Source organism: Haemaphysalis longicornis, unplaced genomic scaffold (genome assembly GCF_048455015.1).
Source record: "Haemaphysalis longicornis isolate Haplotype H1 unplaced genomic scaffold, Haemaphysalis longicornis Haplotype H1 scaffold_9, whole genome shotgun sequence".
NCBI lineage: Eukaryota > Metazoa > Arthropoda > Arachnida > Ixodida > Ixodidae > Haemaphysalis > Haemaphysalis longicornis.
This window is the reverse complement of record NW_027526460.1, coordinates 41579426-41592953: the sequence shown is the minus strand read 5'-3', so window position 1 is coordinate 41592953 and position 13528 is coordinate 41579426. Positions and strand designations below refer to the sequence as shown.

Below are 13528 nucleotides of genomic sequence, written 5' to 3'. Positions count from 1 at the left end.
CGTGAAAACTATATTAGCGAGCGTTCCCACTGTCTTCTAGGGGCCAAAAAACATTTCCAGGATATCAAGGGCACTGACGTACTGAGGATGTCCTGAGGACATCGCAAGAACAGCGACGACGTTTGCACTTTTTGAGGACGTCCTGAGGACATTGGGTGTTGTCTAGGGGTACCGGGCAGACGCCATATAAGAACACAGTGAACTTGCTTCACGTTTCATAAGCGGTTCTCAATTCTCATATATCCTTCTCCAGAGAGATCATCGTTGGAGTTGAAGTGCTTCAAAAAAATTTTAAAAATAGGCTTCATATTAGAAATATGCAGGAAACTTGCAACCTACAAGCCAAGGTGTTGATGTACGAAATCTTTTTAATTGAAAAGTACAGTATGTTCTTCGTGACGCACGCATATGAGGATGTTGTGTCTGACAAGCGTTTGCAGCGACCTTTGGCTACGGCTACCAATTTCCAACTTATTTGCCAGTTCCCTGCGAGCGTGATTGTTTTGAGGCCCTTTCAAGAAAATTTATTAATAGCCTATACAAAGACCCACTGTGCTATTGAATACTACACGGGTCGCCTAAACCATACACACTACATGTATCACTTCACTCACTACACACACAGTTCACTCCACAGTTCACTAGTACTCACACTATTAGAAGCACAATTACTCTGAAAGACCACTGTAGATCACCTCCTCGAAAGTTCACGACAACACGTCAAGATCAATACAACAGTCAATAGGGTAGAATAGACACTTCTATTTGTTTACCACGCGGATAAACCGTGTGGACCACCGCTGAAGGAACTGCAGGAAGTGTGCTCTTTAGTAGAGTAAATACAGCTGGTAAATTAGTTTTCTGCCACTTCAGTGCTGGTCAGCAGATCTGACGGCCATTTCTGGGACTTCAGCCAACCCCTCGCAACGTGGTATGTTATAACCAGCTTGCGTGACAATCACCACCAAAAATTCTTTTCCCAATCTCATTAAGGCAAAAGCTTCTTACATGATACATTTGTTGGTCAAACACGTTGCACTTCTGTTCCAACTCAGCATGCCATTCTCCCTAATGATCTGTGGTGACGCCTGGTATTGAATGCAGCTGACAAAACACATTCAGCGTTAGGTATGCTCAGGCTGATGAAAACCCTCCCCTGTGCAGCGATGACTCTGCAAGAAGCTGCTGAGACAGTAAATAGATGAAAGGTCACACCTTGCCGTAAACATGGCCAACTTGCACGTTAGCAGATGGCTCCTTTTATTCGCGTAAAAACATAGTCTGTACAGATAAAAAAACATTTCGCTAGGCGAGGTAATATCCCGTTTGACTGATCATGGCCTCTTCGGCCTTGCTGGCGTACATTGTCACGTCCAAGCCCTCGCCTGCGGCCACCATAATCACGTCATCGTTGTTTTTCCTGCAAAGCACCAGCACAAGAGTTACAACACTGCACTGTCAACACTGTGTTCGCACGACAACGTGAATCGTCACTTTTAAGGCCCCAAACTGTTTGTCCCATTGCACAACAGATCTCTGCACAGGCTGGCTCGCTTAGAAACATCATGGACGGAGGATCACTAGTGGCGCAAAGGAACACAGCAACAATGGTGCACACAGGATTTCATCTTGGGACGGACACCCCTTCCAGAAAAAAGCAACACAAAGAGAACTTTAAAGGAGCGAGAAAGTAAAAATAAATACAATCAATGAGGAATCAATTGTTTTTTAGGGGCGAAGCCCCTTAGGGTCTGGGGCTGTTGGCGTCTATCAACGTCGTAATTGTCTCATGTAGTCACGGTACTAAAACACCAAGAAACTCGTTTACGCCTCGCGCTAGAGCGTAACATGCACTAAAAAAACACCACGACGCTCGTTTACGCCTCGCGCTAGAGAACTTCATTACACGTACTAAAAACATCGGGACACTCGTTTACACCTCGCGCTAGAGAGCTTCGTGCTTCAAAGATGAGACTTTTACAGCAAAGCGAGGCGTAAACGCGAGGCGCATACCTCTACCTCCCAATGGTTTTATCTTCATTGGCAAAAATGCCAAGGCACCAAGAATACACTTACACGCTGCATGCTTTGCCCCTCCCCAGGTTTTACGTTAGTGGAGATTGCCCAGGATTTTTTTTTTAGGACCACTGTGAACTGGCTCACAGTGAAAGGACACATCAAAGCCGCATAAGGTTGGCCTGTATCTTGCAACAGCTACATAAATATTGGTAAAACAAAAGATTGGGCAACTTGGTACATGGTTAAAGGGAAAAATGTTTAGTGCCTTCTTCCTGTGTGGCATTGTTGTGTGCTGGTTTTCCCTTTAATAATTATTGGCACTCATTATTATCGGCCCTCGACCACCACCCCCTCAAACTTTGCATACACCAGTGGTGTTTAGTATTCGTTTCTTTGTGGCTAACCAATCAAACTCTAACAAGCAGCAGCCACAGAAAATGAATGCTGTCTTCCTTCACGTCCATGTCAGCGGCTACCCTCATTACCAGTGTGCTGTTAGCACCTTGCGGGGCCGCGGGGCCCAGAGTAAGCCAAGGCTGTCCCCCTTCTTTGCCCTTTTTAAGATTTGTGTACTGCCACCACCCATCTACCTGCCCCTTGGCGATTGCCTGTCATGGCGATTGCCTAATCACTCCAGCTTTGGGTGAGAATTTCCAATCAGCACTACACCTCGCTACAGTGCTTTAAAACAACCTTCCTGATAGCCTTGCTCGCATTCATTAACCTCTATTATTCAAACAAAAACTGTGCTCAATACATTTCTAATATCTAGTAATTTTGTTCGATTACCGCTGAATCAATGTTTTTTTTTCTTTTCCCGCTCCTACTACTTATGCTCAATTACCAGATTGCTCGTTTTTTGTTATACTTTCATCTGTCTGCCCCATGAGTAAAAATGTTCAGTTTGGAGCCTGTGAGGTAGTGTCATAAATAGCCTAAGCTGAAACAATAAAACGGTGGCTGAGAAAAAACATGAACAAAAAAGCACTCACGTAAGTATACTTTATTTTACGGGAATGCATTTATTTTGTTCTCGCATTTTTTTTTTTCCCAATTACTTCATCTCTCGGTCGCCGTTGTGTTGTTTCAGGTTAGGCTGTCCATTGCTGCGCATAAATTAATGAATAAATGAACACGCAAACAAATAAAGAAATGTCTGTTTACTCTGACTTCTACTGCTCTGATCCATGCCCATGAATGCTCTCTGATAGTGTAGATTGCATTACATCACAGATCTGCCCACATATGCATCCGTTGTGTGAATATGCCATAACCCGCAGGTGGGATGTTCAGTGGGACCAAAGATGTTCTTGGTTACTCTTATGCACACTACACTCACTAAAGACAAAGCAAAATTGCACACTCAGCAACACCGAAACAAGAAAAAGGTTGCATTTGGCTTCCTTCAGGCATCCCTTACGTTGTGTCAGAGCTGAAAGGCACACGCACTGGGACATCCTTTCAACCTTGTGGCAAATCACTAAGCATCAGAATCATCTTTGTTCATGACAGGACCTTCGTCAAGTTACCAGGATTAAGCAGCATTAACCTACCAATGCCAGGGGTAATCAATCATGACGCTTTTGTTGAGCCCTAAATAGGGCTTCCAACCTTGTCAATTGGTGACTTCATCACGGAGTGTGCAATGGGATTCTGCACCATTTTAGTCTACACGCCCAATTTTGCCCCATAAAATGTTTTCATACCAACGGAAACCATTCACCTTCTGCATAGGAAATATATTTTGCATGCCACCTTGTGCAGCTGGTCCCAATAACGTGCGAAATCGGGTTGTAGATCCAAGAGAACTACAGTCAAACCCCGTGACAATGAAATCCCCTGAGTACGAAACTCTCGCGGCAACGCTCGGACCCCCAATGAATGTCCGTAGAAGCCCGTGCATTTCATATCTCGCAGCAACAAAATGCTTATGGCAAGCGGTACCACGTTAACGAAATTTGCTGCAAGTCCGGTCAGCATTTTATCTACCCATCTGAGGCTAACAGTGTTCAAAAAGTGCGAAGGAAAGTTTGACATCCACCTGAATGAAGCCAATTGGCTACAAAGGAAAGCTATACAGCTTCCTCAGAAACTTCGCAGTTGAAGAAAAATTCGTCCTGGTCCAGGATTCGAACCGGGAACCACCGCTTAACCGGAGCAGTCGCTCTACCAACTGAGCTAACCAAGAGACTAGTCGTTTGTAGCACGAGAGCGAATTGATCAACAACTTGAAGTAATGGAAAGGTGTTAACATTTGTCCAAAAAGTGCTCAAATAAATTATTTTTGGACTCAAAATGTGTAAACTTTTGTCACAGCCCGCTTGCTGGGCCGCTGCCATATTTGTTTACATAAAAGACCGTGCAACAGGCAGCCGTAGAGCCAGCTTTGCAAAAACACCACCGCGGTGCAACACAAGGTGACTCACGGCGCTGAGGACACGTCTTTTGCTTGGGCTACGCTAGCTGCCTACCGCTGAACAGCACGCGTGCATTTGTGCAGCAACCAGCAAGCTTGCTTTCAATCAAAAATGGGAGTTTTTACCACTACAAGATAAAGCAGCCATCATTGCCAAAGTCGTGGCCCAAATGGAAGAAGAAAGGATAGCGCCGACGAGTTTTGAACCGCCTGCAGCTCTCTCCACCATTTTGAAAAGAAAGGACGCCCCTCTTTAATGGCGCACGTTCTCAAAACAAAACAGTGAAGGCTGTGGCCTTTCTGAACCTCAACAAAGCGGTGCTCACTTAGTTTTGTGGAAAGCAAGAAGCTGGAGTTCGCTTGTATGCTCGGGCATGCAAGCGAACTTGCAGAGAAGGTGAACCCGCAGGATGTTTTGGATGCGTTTGACACGATTCGGTCATTCTTAGGTGCGCACAACTAGCAATGAAGCACTTCTTGTAGTGTGAGAACTCAGCTGTGAGGTTAACGCAAGGCAAGGCTCTCGAAGTGGTATAACTGACCAATGGAAATAAATTTTCCGTTTGCGGGCGATTTTCCGGTCGTTAGTGCTTCATTTTTGCAGCAAAGGAATTCCCACAGAAGCGAATTTTTTGGCTTTTCCAGGCAGTTTCGTTACTGTGGGGTTCGACTGTATTATGATCTGAACAGATCCAAATGGCCCCAAGGCACCGATATGGCTTCACTTATCACTTGGCCAGAGCTTTCCCCTTGTACTGCGATTCTCAAACGGGAGCTTTTTCTTAGATTGTTACCTGTCCACAGTGTGTGGAAGCAGGCATTCTTCCATCTTTGCATGCTTTCTTCACTTAGTACAAGGTTTTGCTAAGGCCTCACATACATCACTCAGAAAAGGAGAAAAAGACCCTTGCCTCCAGCAAGTAAACGCAGCAATATCTGGGATGCAGGATAAGCGGCTGCAGTGTTCCTGCAAGGAGCCCGCCACGCGTTGCCAAAGTCTGAGCCGCTGGTCGACACCAGCCGACACGAGCCAGTTTCCCCGTGGAAGCAGGAATCTGGTGCCTGTGTCAAGGGGAAACAAAGTGGATAGAGTTGCAAAGATTTCCCTACTCAAGCATCTCAGTGGCAGAGGTGGTGGGTGGTTCATCATTAGAGCCCTTAAAGGGACCATGCAGACTAAATACAAGTTTGTTTTATTAGAAAATTTTCGTATTTTGTGGTGCCCTCAGCGCTTGTCCGGAAGCAAACAATGCTTTATTCACTAACCTATTTTCAATTTACGTTAAAATATTGGTTCTCCCACCAGACCGTGTGTTTTCATGACGTCTACAATGTCATACGTGCTCGGGAGCCTTGTTTACCGTTAGTCAAAGTAGTGTAAGTGTAATGGCTATTCATGCCAAGCTTAATAACCTTGTTAGTCTGCATTAAGCCTCTACAATGAGGCAATAGCAAGACACATTGTGCTCACCAATAAGCTCATCAAGTGAGTGACTACAATGAAAATGCTTTAGCTGAAGCAATCTTGAACTATGTAGTCATTGTACAGTAAGGTAGACATTCTTAGTACACTGATGCTTGCAGATGTATGTAGCACATTAAATTTCCAAGCTCAAAAAGAACAATCCAAGCTTAGTTTTGTGTTCACTCAGCTGTAGCCATATGCACACAAGCTTCTTGAATTATTCCCTTTCGAGCCATTTCACAATATTGCCAAGAAATGCCAGCAGAATTTCTACACAGACATGAAAACTCTTACCCAAGGGGTTGCTAAACTCTTGGCAAATTATGAGAAATTTGCGCACCAAAACTACAGTGTCATGGGAAATTTTCAAGGACACACGAATTTGTGTTGGCATTAAGCAGAACATGCCCATAGCATATATGGCAGATCCACTACTGAACTGACGACTGACCAATGGTGGACAAATTAATTAACCAACATACAACCATCCTCTGCATGTCTGGGAGAAGGCAAAAAAACAGCTCATAGGTGCAGTTTCTAAATCCAGCACGTACTGAGAGCACCGCTATTTGCCAAAACAGCACTCACTATTCTATTACTCCGTTATCTACCACCTCATTGGTTGAGACGTCAACAGTATGTGAAAGCAAAAACACGCAAAGGACCAATAATGAGATTAACTTGAAATAAGTTATTTTCAGTTCAGCTCGGTTCAACTAGCCAAACAGTATAAAGATAAATAAAGATAAATAAATAACCTGGTCAATTTGTGTACAATCTCACTCCCAATCCACTCCTGCAACAGAGAACATTGAGCTTCCACAGGATACTGTATCCTGATGCCTCGTGCATATTTAACAGCTGAAATGGTTTCTCCTCAGATTCGCAGTGTGGCACACGTTCCCCAAGCAGACGATCCTCCCGTGCTCACCGGTGATCTGGGTGCACTGCGCGCTGGTGAGGATCTGCTCTTCCAAGACGACGACCGAGTTGTCCTCAGTGACGAGATAGTTGGTGAGCACCAGCGCATTGTCATCGCCCCCTGTCACCACCAGCACCATCCGATCTGCAAAGCAACAACAGGGCCACGGGGCCAGAGATGCAACAAGTAGCTGTTGGCCGCCAGGGGCGTCAGGTTTAGACAGCCAGGCTTTTTCTCTAAAGAGCCCGGCTCAACAGCTTCCTTCAATTGTTAAGTAAACTCTGTGAAACTTGTCAGCCTTGCTGTTTTTCTTCCACTGATTTCAAATATGCCATTATTTCTTGAGCCGGTCAATTAGTTACCAAGATAATTAGAGATAATTAGTCATTTTTGGAGGAACAGTAGACAAAACAGTGTCAGTCGACATAAAATTGTAATCTTTATATTTTCCAATACTTTGAATCCTGGTGAGTGCAATAAGAGAATGGGTTTTTTAATGCACCGTTTGGAACTGATTTTGCAGGTCATTAAACTTCGGTGTTCGAAATGGGCATTCGAAATGGTTTCTTGCCACTGGTGCCACCAAAGTTTAAAGGGGCACTGACACAAAATTTTGAAGGTGAGATAACTTCAGAGATAGATTGGTGGGAACACATTTACATCATCTGCAAAATATCAGCGGCGAACACAGCCTAGAACATATTTAAAATCAATTTTAAAGTGTGCGAAACGCAACCGAGCAGCCAGCAGAGGACCACGCGCAATCGACATCCCAAGGATATTGTGTAAATTGTGTAAATAAACAACATCCAAACACGTCACGAGTTTGTGTTTGCCGCTTCCGCACTGTCGGCGTTTTTCGCCGGCTCGCTGCTCCAATCGGAGGGCCGGAGGGCGGAGCTTCTGCTCTTGAGAACGAACGACCCGATCGTTGGCGGCGGAGGCGCCGTGATTTCGTCAGCTCATCGGGCAGCTGGCCGCGACCAAAGTTCTACAGCGATTCCAGGCACTCCGTTTCTATTACTGCTTATTACCATTGGATGCGAAAATGCGCCGGAGGCACGAAAAGCCCACTGAGCTAACCGCACGGTCGCTGTGCAGGCGGCGGCCATGGCCGCGGAGTGGCCCAGGCCGGCGCAGGTAGCTCGAGTGATAGCTTGTTACCGCTGCACGAAATTGTCCCCAAGTCCCGACCATGGTGGCTTACATGAGAAAGGAGTTAATGATGCAATGGCGGGTAGCATTAAAAATTGTCACCTGCACCGCTTACGAGAGCGGCACTCGAATATCCGCCGCCGTGCTAAGCAAAACACATCTGTAGGCGGACCTGTAGGCAGACCGGCCGGCTGCTCCCAGTGTGCGTCTTGCCACCCACCGTCTCGAGCGTCGCGCGTCGTTCTTTAGCCGCGGTAGCATTTGCACTCGCAGCGCCTGCGCCACATCCACGGTCGCTTTTTAATTAAGCGCCTCACGAGATCAGTACGTGGGGGCATTCCCAGAAACTGCCGTCGATGCGGATTCGACAGTGCTACGGCGGCTCTCCTTTGTGATATCCCTCCGACGGTCACGTGGTCAGCTTTGTACACACAAAATCTACAAAATCCATTGTTTCACGGCCCTCGCTGAAACCGAAACTGCGACTGGCCGCATTGAAAATGCCTCTAATTAAACAACCGTCGTACGCTGAAGCAAATGAGGTTTCTACAGGTTATAAGTAGGTCACTAGCTACTTCTCGCAACAAAAAAAACAAGATGCAAAATTTTTGTGTCAGTGCCCCTTTAATGAGCTGTAAAATTAGTTTAAAACAGTGCATCAAAAAATTGATTATCTTATTGCACTCACCAGGGTTTATAGTATTGTAAAATATAATGATTACAGTTTTATGGCTAACACTGTTTTGTCTGTTGTTCCTCCAAAAATGACTAATTATCTCTAATTATCTTGGTATATAATTGACTTACTCAAAAGATAATGCCATATTTGAAATCAGTGGAAAAAAAGCAGCAAGACTGATAAGTTTCACAGAGTTTACTTAAAAATTAAAGGAAGCTGCTCTAAGAGCCAATGCTACCCCGTTAAGTGGCAAGAAAGGAAGAATCTGTTCTAGCTTGTGTGCTCGATCCTGCACCTGAACTCACCCAGCTGCCTCACCCAGCCTTCAATCAGTCTCTGTTGCTGAAAGCAAAATGAAACCTGGAGTGTGAACTGAAATACATCCCTCTCCTGGTTTGGCACAAGGCCTCTGTCATAGAAGGATTGCAGATAAAATGGAATAGCTCTAGACTCCTACCATTAACAATTAAAACTAAATACTAATAGCCTTCGTGTGCATTTGGAACACATGACTACTTTTATGAAACCTGTCAGGAAGTGACCCCCACCCTTCTCCCAAGTCAGAAAATGTCATGACAGGTCATGTACCAAGTTCAGACATGCAGCGTTCAGACAACAGTGTATGGAGCAGAACTTGAGCCAGAGAGGAGCACAGAAATTGAAACAGGATCTCGATGCATGTTCCAGGAAGTGGTTTTTGTCAGTATAGCCATTTTTTGAATTTTTTTTTGCCAAACTTAACGAAACCTAACTTCTTCTATTAATTGCTGCACTGATTCTGAACTAAGCCTTTTTTATTTACTTTACATCAGTTAGGTCTGGATTTAACTCCTATGATCTGCAGAAACACCAGAAAAAAAAGTCATACTGAAACTTGTCCCTCGCACATGGCTATTGTGGAAATCCTATGGGTCCTTTTTAGCTCTTCCTGTGTGCATCGCCCCGCAAGCCACGTTACGCGGGGCCCACTTCCCGGTGGGGACAACTGCCGCTTTCCCCACCAGCCAATGCTCCTCCTCAGCCCAAAAGCAGTGTGCTTTATCGGAGTAGATGCTGCTTAAATGCCCGAGCCACCACAAAACTATTAGCCTCCCTGCTGGACGTCAAGGCCTCACCGGCCTACCTCGCTTACGGCTAGCCTAGTGACTCTCCTGGCACCACTAGCAGCCGGTCGCAAAGTCGCGTTATTATTTTATAATTACCTGATCTTGAACGGGCTACCACTATGTTAACACCTGTGCTGCCCAGCTAATAGAGCCTTTTGTTTGTCTCAGCTCTTTGAAGCCTGTCTACACCCCGTTGGCGAGTCATACCCGTCGCACCGCAAATTCTTAGTGAATTTCAGGGTTGGTGTTGCTTATGGCGAATCTCATAGAGAGCGGGAGCAGTTGCCGTGCAGTGAGGAGTAGGAGCAGAACACTTGGGGGCACTTGGGAGCAGGGCCACTCCACCTGCCAATGGAATACCCAGAGAGCGTGTGGGAGAGGGGAAGCGACAAGCAAGGAGGCCTTCCTGCAATCTCACCACGCTCGGAAGCTGAACGACCCACCCCCTCGTCTGAGTAGCTGAACACCGTCTTTCTAACATATGCCTCCACCTTCAACCTTTGTTCCGGCACCGAAAACAGGTGGTGAAACGCTGCCGCGTACACTTCGTCATCGTCGCTGCTGTTACTGCTGCTTGAACTTGACTCTGACGCTGAGCTCCAGCCGCTCTTGCTGCTGACGTTCTCTGGTTCGTCAAGCACTTCGGCAAGGCAACGACGCGTTTCTGCCTCTGTCCCTAGTGCATCTAACGACAGTCAAGGTGAATGGGGAAAAAAGACACACACGAAGAGGGGAGGATATGACATTATAGGTCATGTGATTTCCTTCGCACTGTGCTCACACCACTTTTCAAGTGGGAGCAGATCGGACTGTTCCCGGCTGCTCTTGGAGCAGCGAAAGTGATCTCGCTCTACGACAGTGCTCCTACTCCTGTTCGACCACTGAAACACGCTGGCTCAGAAGAGAGCACTTTTAGCATGCTTTTTAGTGTTCCTGCTCTCCCATGTGATTCGCCATTAGCGTAGCTAGCTAGCCGGGGTTTCAGTGCTCTGTAGCACCCACGATTCCCACATTGCCACCTAACATGTAGAAACTCCTTATCTCCACAGTTTATAGCGCGCACGGCTAACATGTCACGTAGCCACAAAAATCCGCAATATCAGCAGCACCATACTATAGGCTAACTTCAATTTAATGAAGGCCCTGCATCTCACCAATTATTTCATTATATCGGGAACTATGTAATATCGAAAAAGCCGTAAGCCTATGCACATCTCCAAGGCAACCTGAATTGCTTAGATAGATAAAAAAATTCGTAAAATGAGTTTCCGTAAAACCAAGCTTCAACGGTATACGCAAAATATGAACGAACCAGGGCCCTGTCCATAACCTATTTTTTAAACCTTCTTTATTAACCAAAAAATCGGGTTTTGTAGAATTGAGGTTCGACAGTACAGGAAGGGTGGCAATAGCAAATGTGCCATCTTGTGTGATCATTGCGCGTCGCCAACTGGAAGGGTGGACGCAAATTTTGAATTAATGATGTAGTGAATAATTAAGTTCAGTTTGAACATTTAATATCCTAGAGACCCTTGCTATGGCAGACAGAAAATGACGTGTCTTTCATACAGACCACCATATAAGAACACTGTGTCTGCATACCGTCAAGAAAAGAAAAACATGCACAAGGGTTTGAGTTTGGATGAACAGCTTCGAAGTCCCAGCATGACACTGTTCGCTTCCGATTGCACTTCCTGGCCTGTACAGTGCAAGATCCACACTCTCCCATCAAACGGGAGGCCCTGAACAGACAGAAGGAGTAGAGAAACTGCTAGATCAGTACTGGCATTCGCTACTAATTTATTTACATGGTACTGCCGACGTCTGGTACAAGGTCCTTGGCAGGAGGGGGCGGTAAAAAAAAAAGAAAAAAAAAAGACAGAAAAAGAAGCGACATGAAGAAGTAAAGGGAGCAAGAATGTGGCAATATGCCTGGGAAAGGTTTATGTGTAGTGGCATTATTGTAGGCATAATATAAAAGACAAAAAGAAGGCACCCAAAAAAAAGAAAAGCGTTAATACAACCTGATGCACGCATGCGCAAAAAGATTTGCACTGAGGTAACAACCTATTCGTATCGATAAGATACGAGGCATCTTTTCAGTAGCAATTTCATCCCAACAGAACGCGACAATGTGAGCAAAAAACTGTCTGTGGGGGGAAACCAGGAAAACACACAAGGGAGCCACAAAGCACAACTGCACACATTGGTCGTCAAGTTACAACTGGAGGCAAAGAATACAAGATATACAACTTCCGTTGTATATCTTGATGGAGAGGGGAAATGTACACAAGATGTTATTTTTTCAAAGCATTCATGAATGATTCGACCGTCCTACATTCTACAACGTCAGCTTTAAGCCTATTCCACTCGTGTACACTACGAGGGAAGAACGAATTTTTAAAGTTATCGGTTTTGCATGAAAATTCCTTCAATTTCTTTGAGTGCAGTGAACGAGTGGAACGCCTAATCACGGGTTCAATATAACCATCCCTACTAATCCCTAGTTTGTCATGGTACAGCAGGTACATGTATTTCTGTCTTTCATAGTATCTTCTTTGCTCTAATTTGGTTAACTGTGCTTTTTTCAAAAGTGCACTAGGTGAAATACGCCAACTGTAGCTAGCATACACGAAGCGAATAGCTTTCCTCTGAATGTTTTCTAATTTAGTAATGTTCAACTTAGTATAAGGGTCCCAAACTATAGACGCGTACTCAAGTATGGGCCTAACGTAAGTTTTATAGGCTAACAATTTTATTTCCTGCGTGGATTTTCGTAAAGTTCTCCTCAGGTACCCAAGGCTGCGCATGGCTTTCTTTTGAATGTAAGCAATATGTTGGTTCCACTTCAAATCGGAAGAAATAATAATGCCTAAATACTTGAATTGATCCACACTTGTAAGCACATGATCTTTGATGCACTAGGTAAATTTTAAAGGCTCCCGCTTTCGCGTAATGGTCATTGCTACAGTTTTTAGGATGTTAATTTTCATTTGCCATGTTTCACACCACTGAAATATACTTTCGAGTGATGCGTTTAAAAGGGCCTGGTCAGCAGGGCTGTGAACTTCTTGATACAGAACGCAATCGTCTGCGAATAGACGTACCTTTACGGGCAGGGCATCTGCTATATCATTGATAAAGATTAGGAAAAATAATGGCCCTAGGACGGACCCTTGCGGAATACCGGACTGTACTGGTTGGGGACTTGAGCGGACACCTTCAATATCTACACTTTGGCACCAGTGTGAAAGATAAGCCTCTACCCAAGACAGCAATAAATCGTTTTTTAGAATAGACTGAAGTTTCAGGAGTAGCTTTTGGTGAAATACGCAATCAAACGCTTTTTTGAAATCCAGGAATATAATGTCAGTCTGCCCCTGTTTATCTAATACTGCAGCAAAGTCGTGAACAGTTTCCAGTAGTTGCGTGGTTGTTGACAGGCCTTTCCGGAAACCATGCTGACATGCACTAATTATCTTATGGTTTTCCAAGAAAAGCAAAATGTGTTTGAAAATGATGTGCTCAAAAATTTTTGCGCAAGTGCACAATAAGGAAATAGGCCTGTAGCAAGGAATTGAGGATGTGTTATTAGTTTTAGGTATGGGGACTATTTTTGAAAATTTCCAATCTATTGGGAGTTCGGATACAGTAAGGAATTTATTAAATATAATGCAGAGGTATTTGGAACACCATTCCGCATACCTCACAAGAAATGTATTCGGTATGCCATCTATTCCAGGAGTTTTCTTAACGTCAATTTTCA

At 44.8% G+C, this 13528-nt stretch overlaps 1 protein-coding gene across 1 annotated transcript in view; it reads right to left on the bottom strand.

The window, feature by feature from the left end:
• Positions 1-1196: 1196 nt before the first annotated feature.
• The window catches only part of LOC144151646 (tRNA (34-2'-O)-methyltransferase regulator WDR6-like), a 66650-nt gene continuing 54318 nt past the window's right edge, over positions 1197-13528 (bottom strand). Inside the window, exons 22-24 of the mRNA XM_077682757.1 lie at positions 6832-6966; positions 5347-5497; positions 1197-1420 (exon numbers count right to left, since the gene is read on the bottom strand). Coding sequence (XP_077538883.1) covers positions 1306-1420; positions 5347-5497; positions 6832-6966 — 401 coding nt within the window. The 3' untranslated portion in view covers positions 1197-1305. The remainder of the gene's footprint in view (positions 1421-5346; positions 5498-6831; positions 6967-13528) is intronic.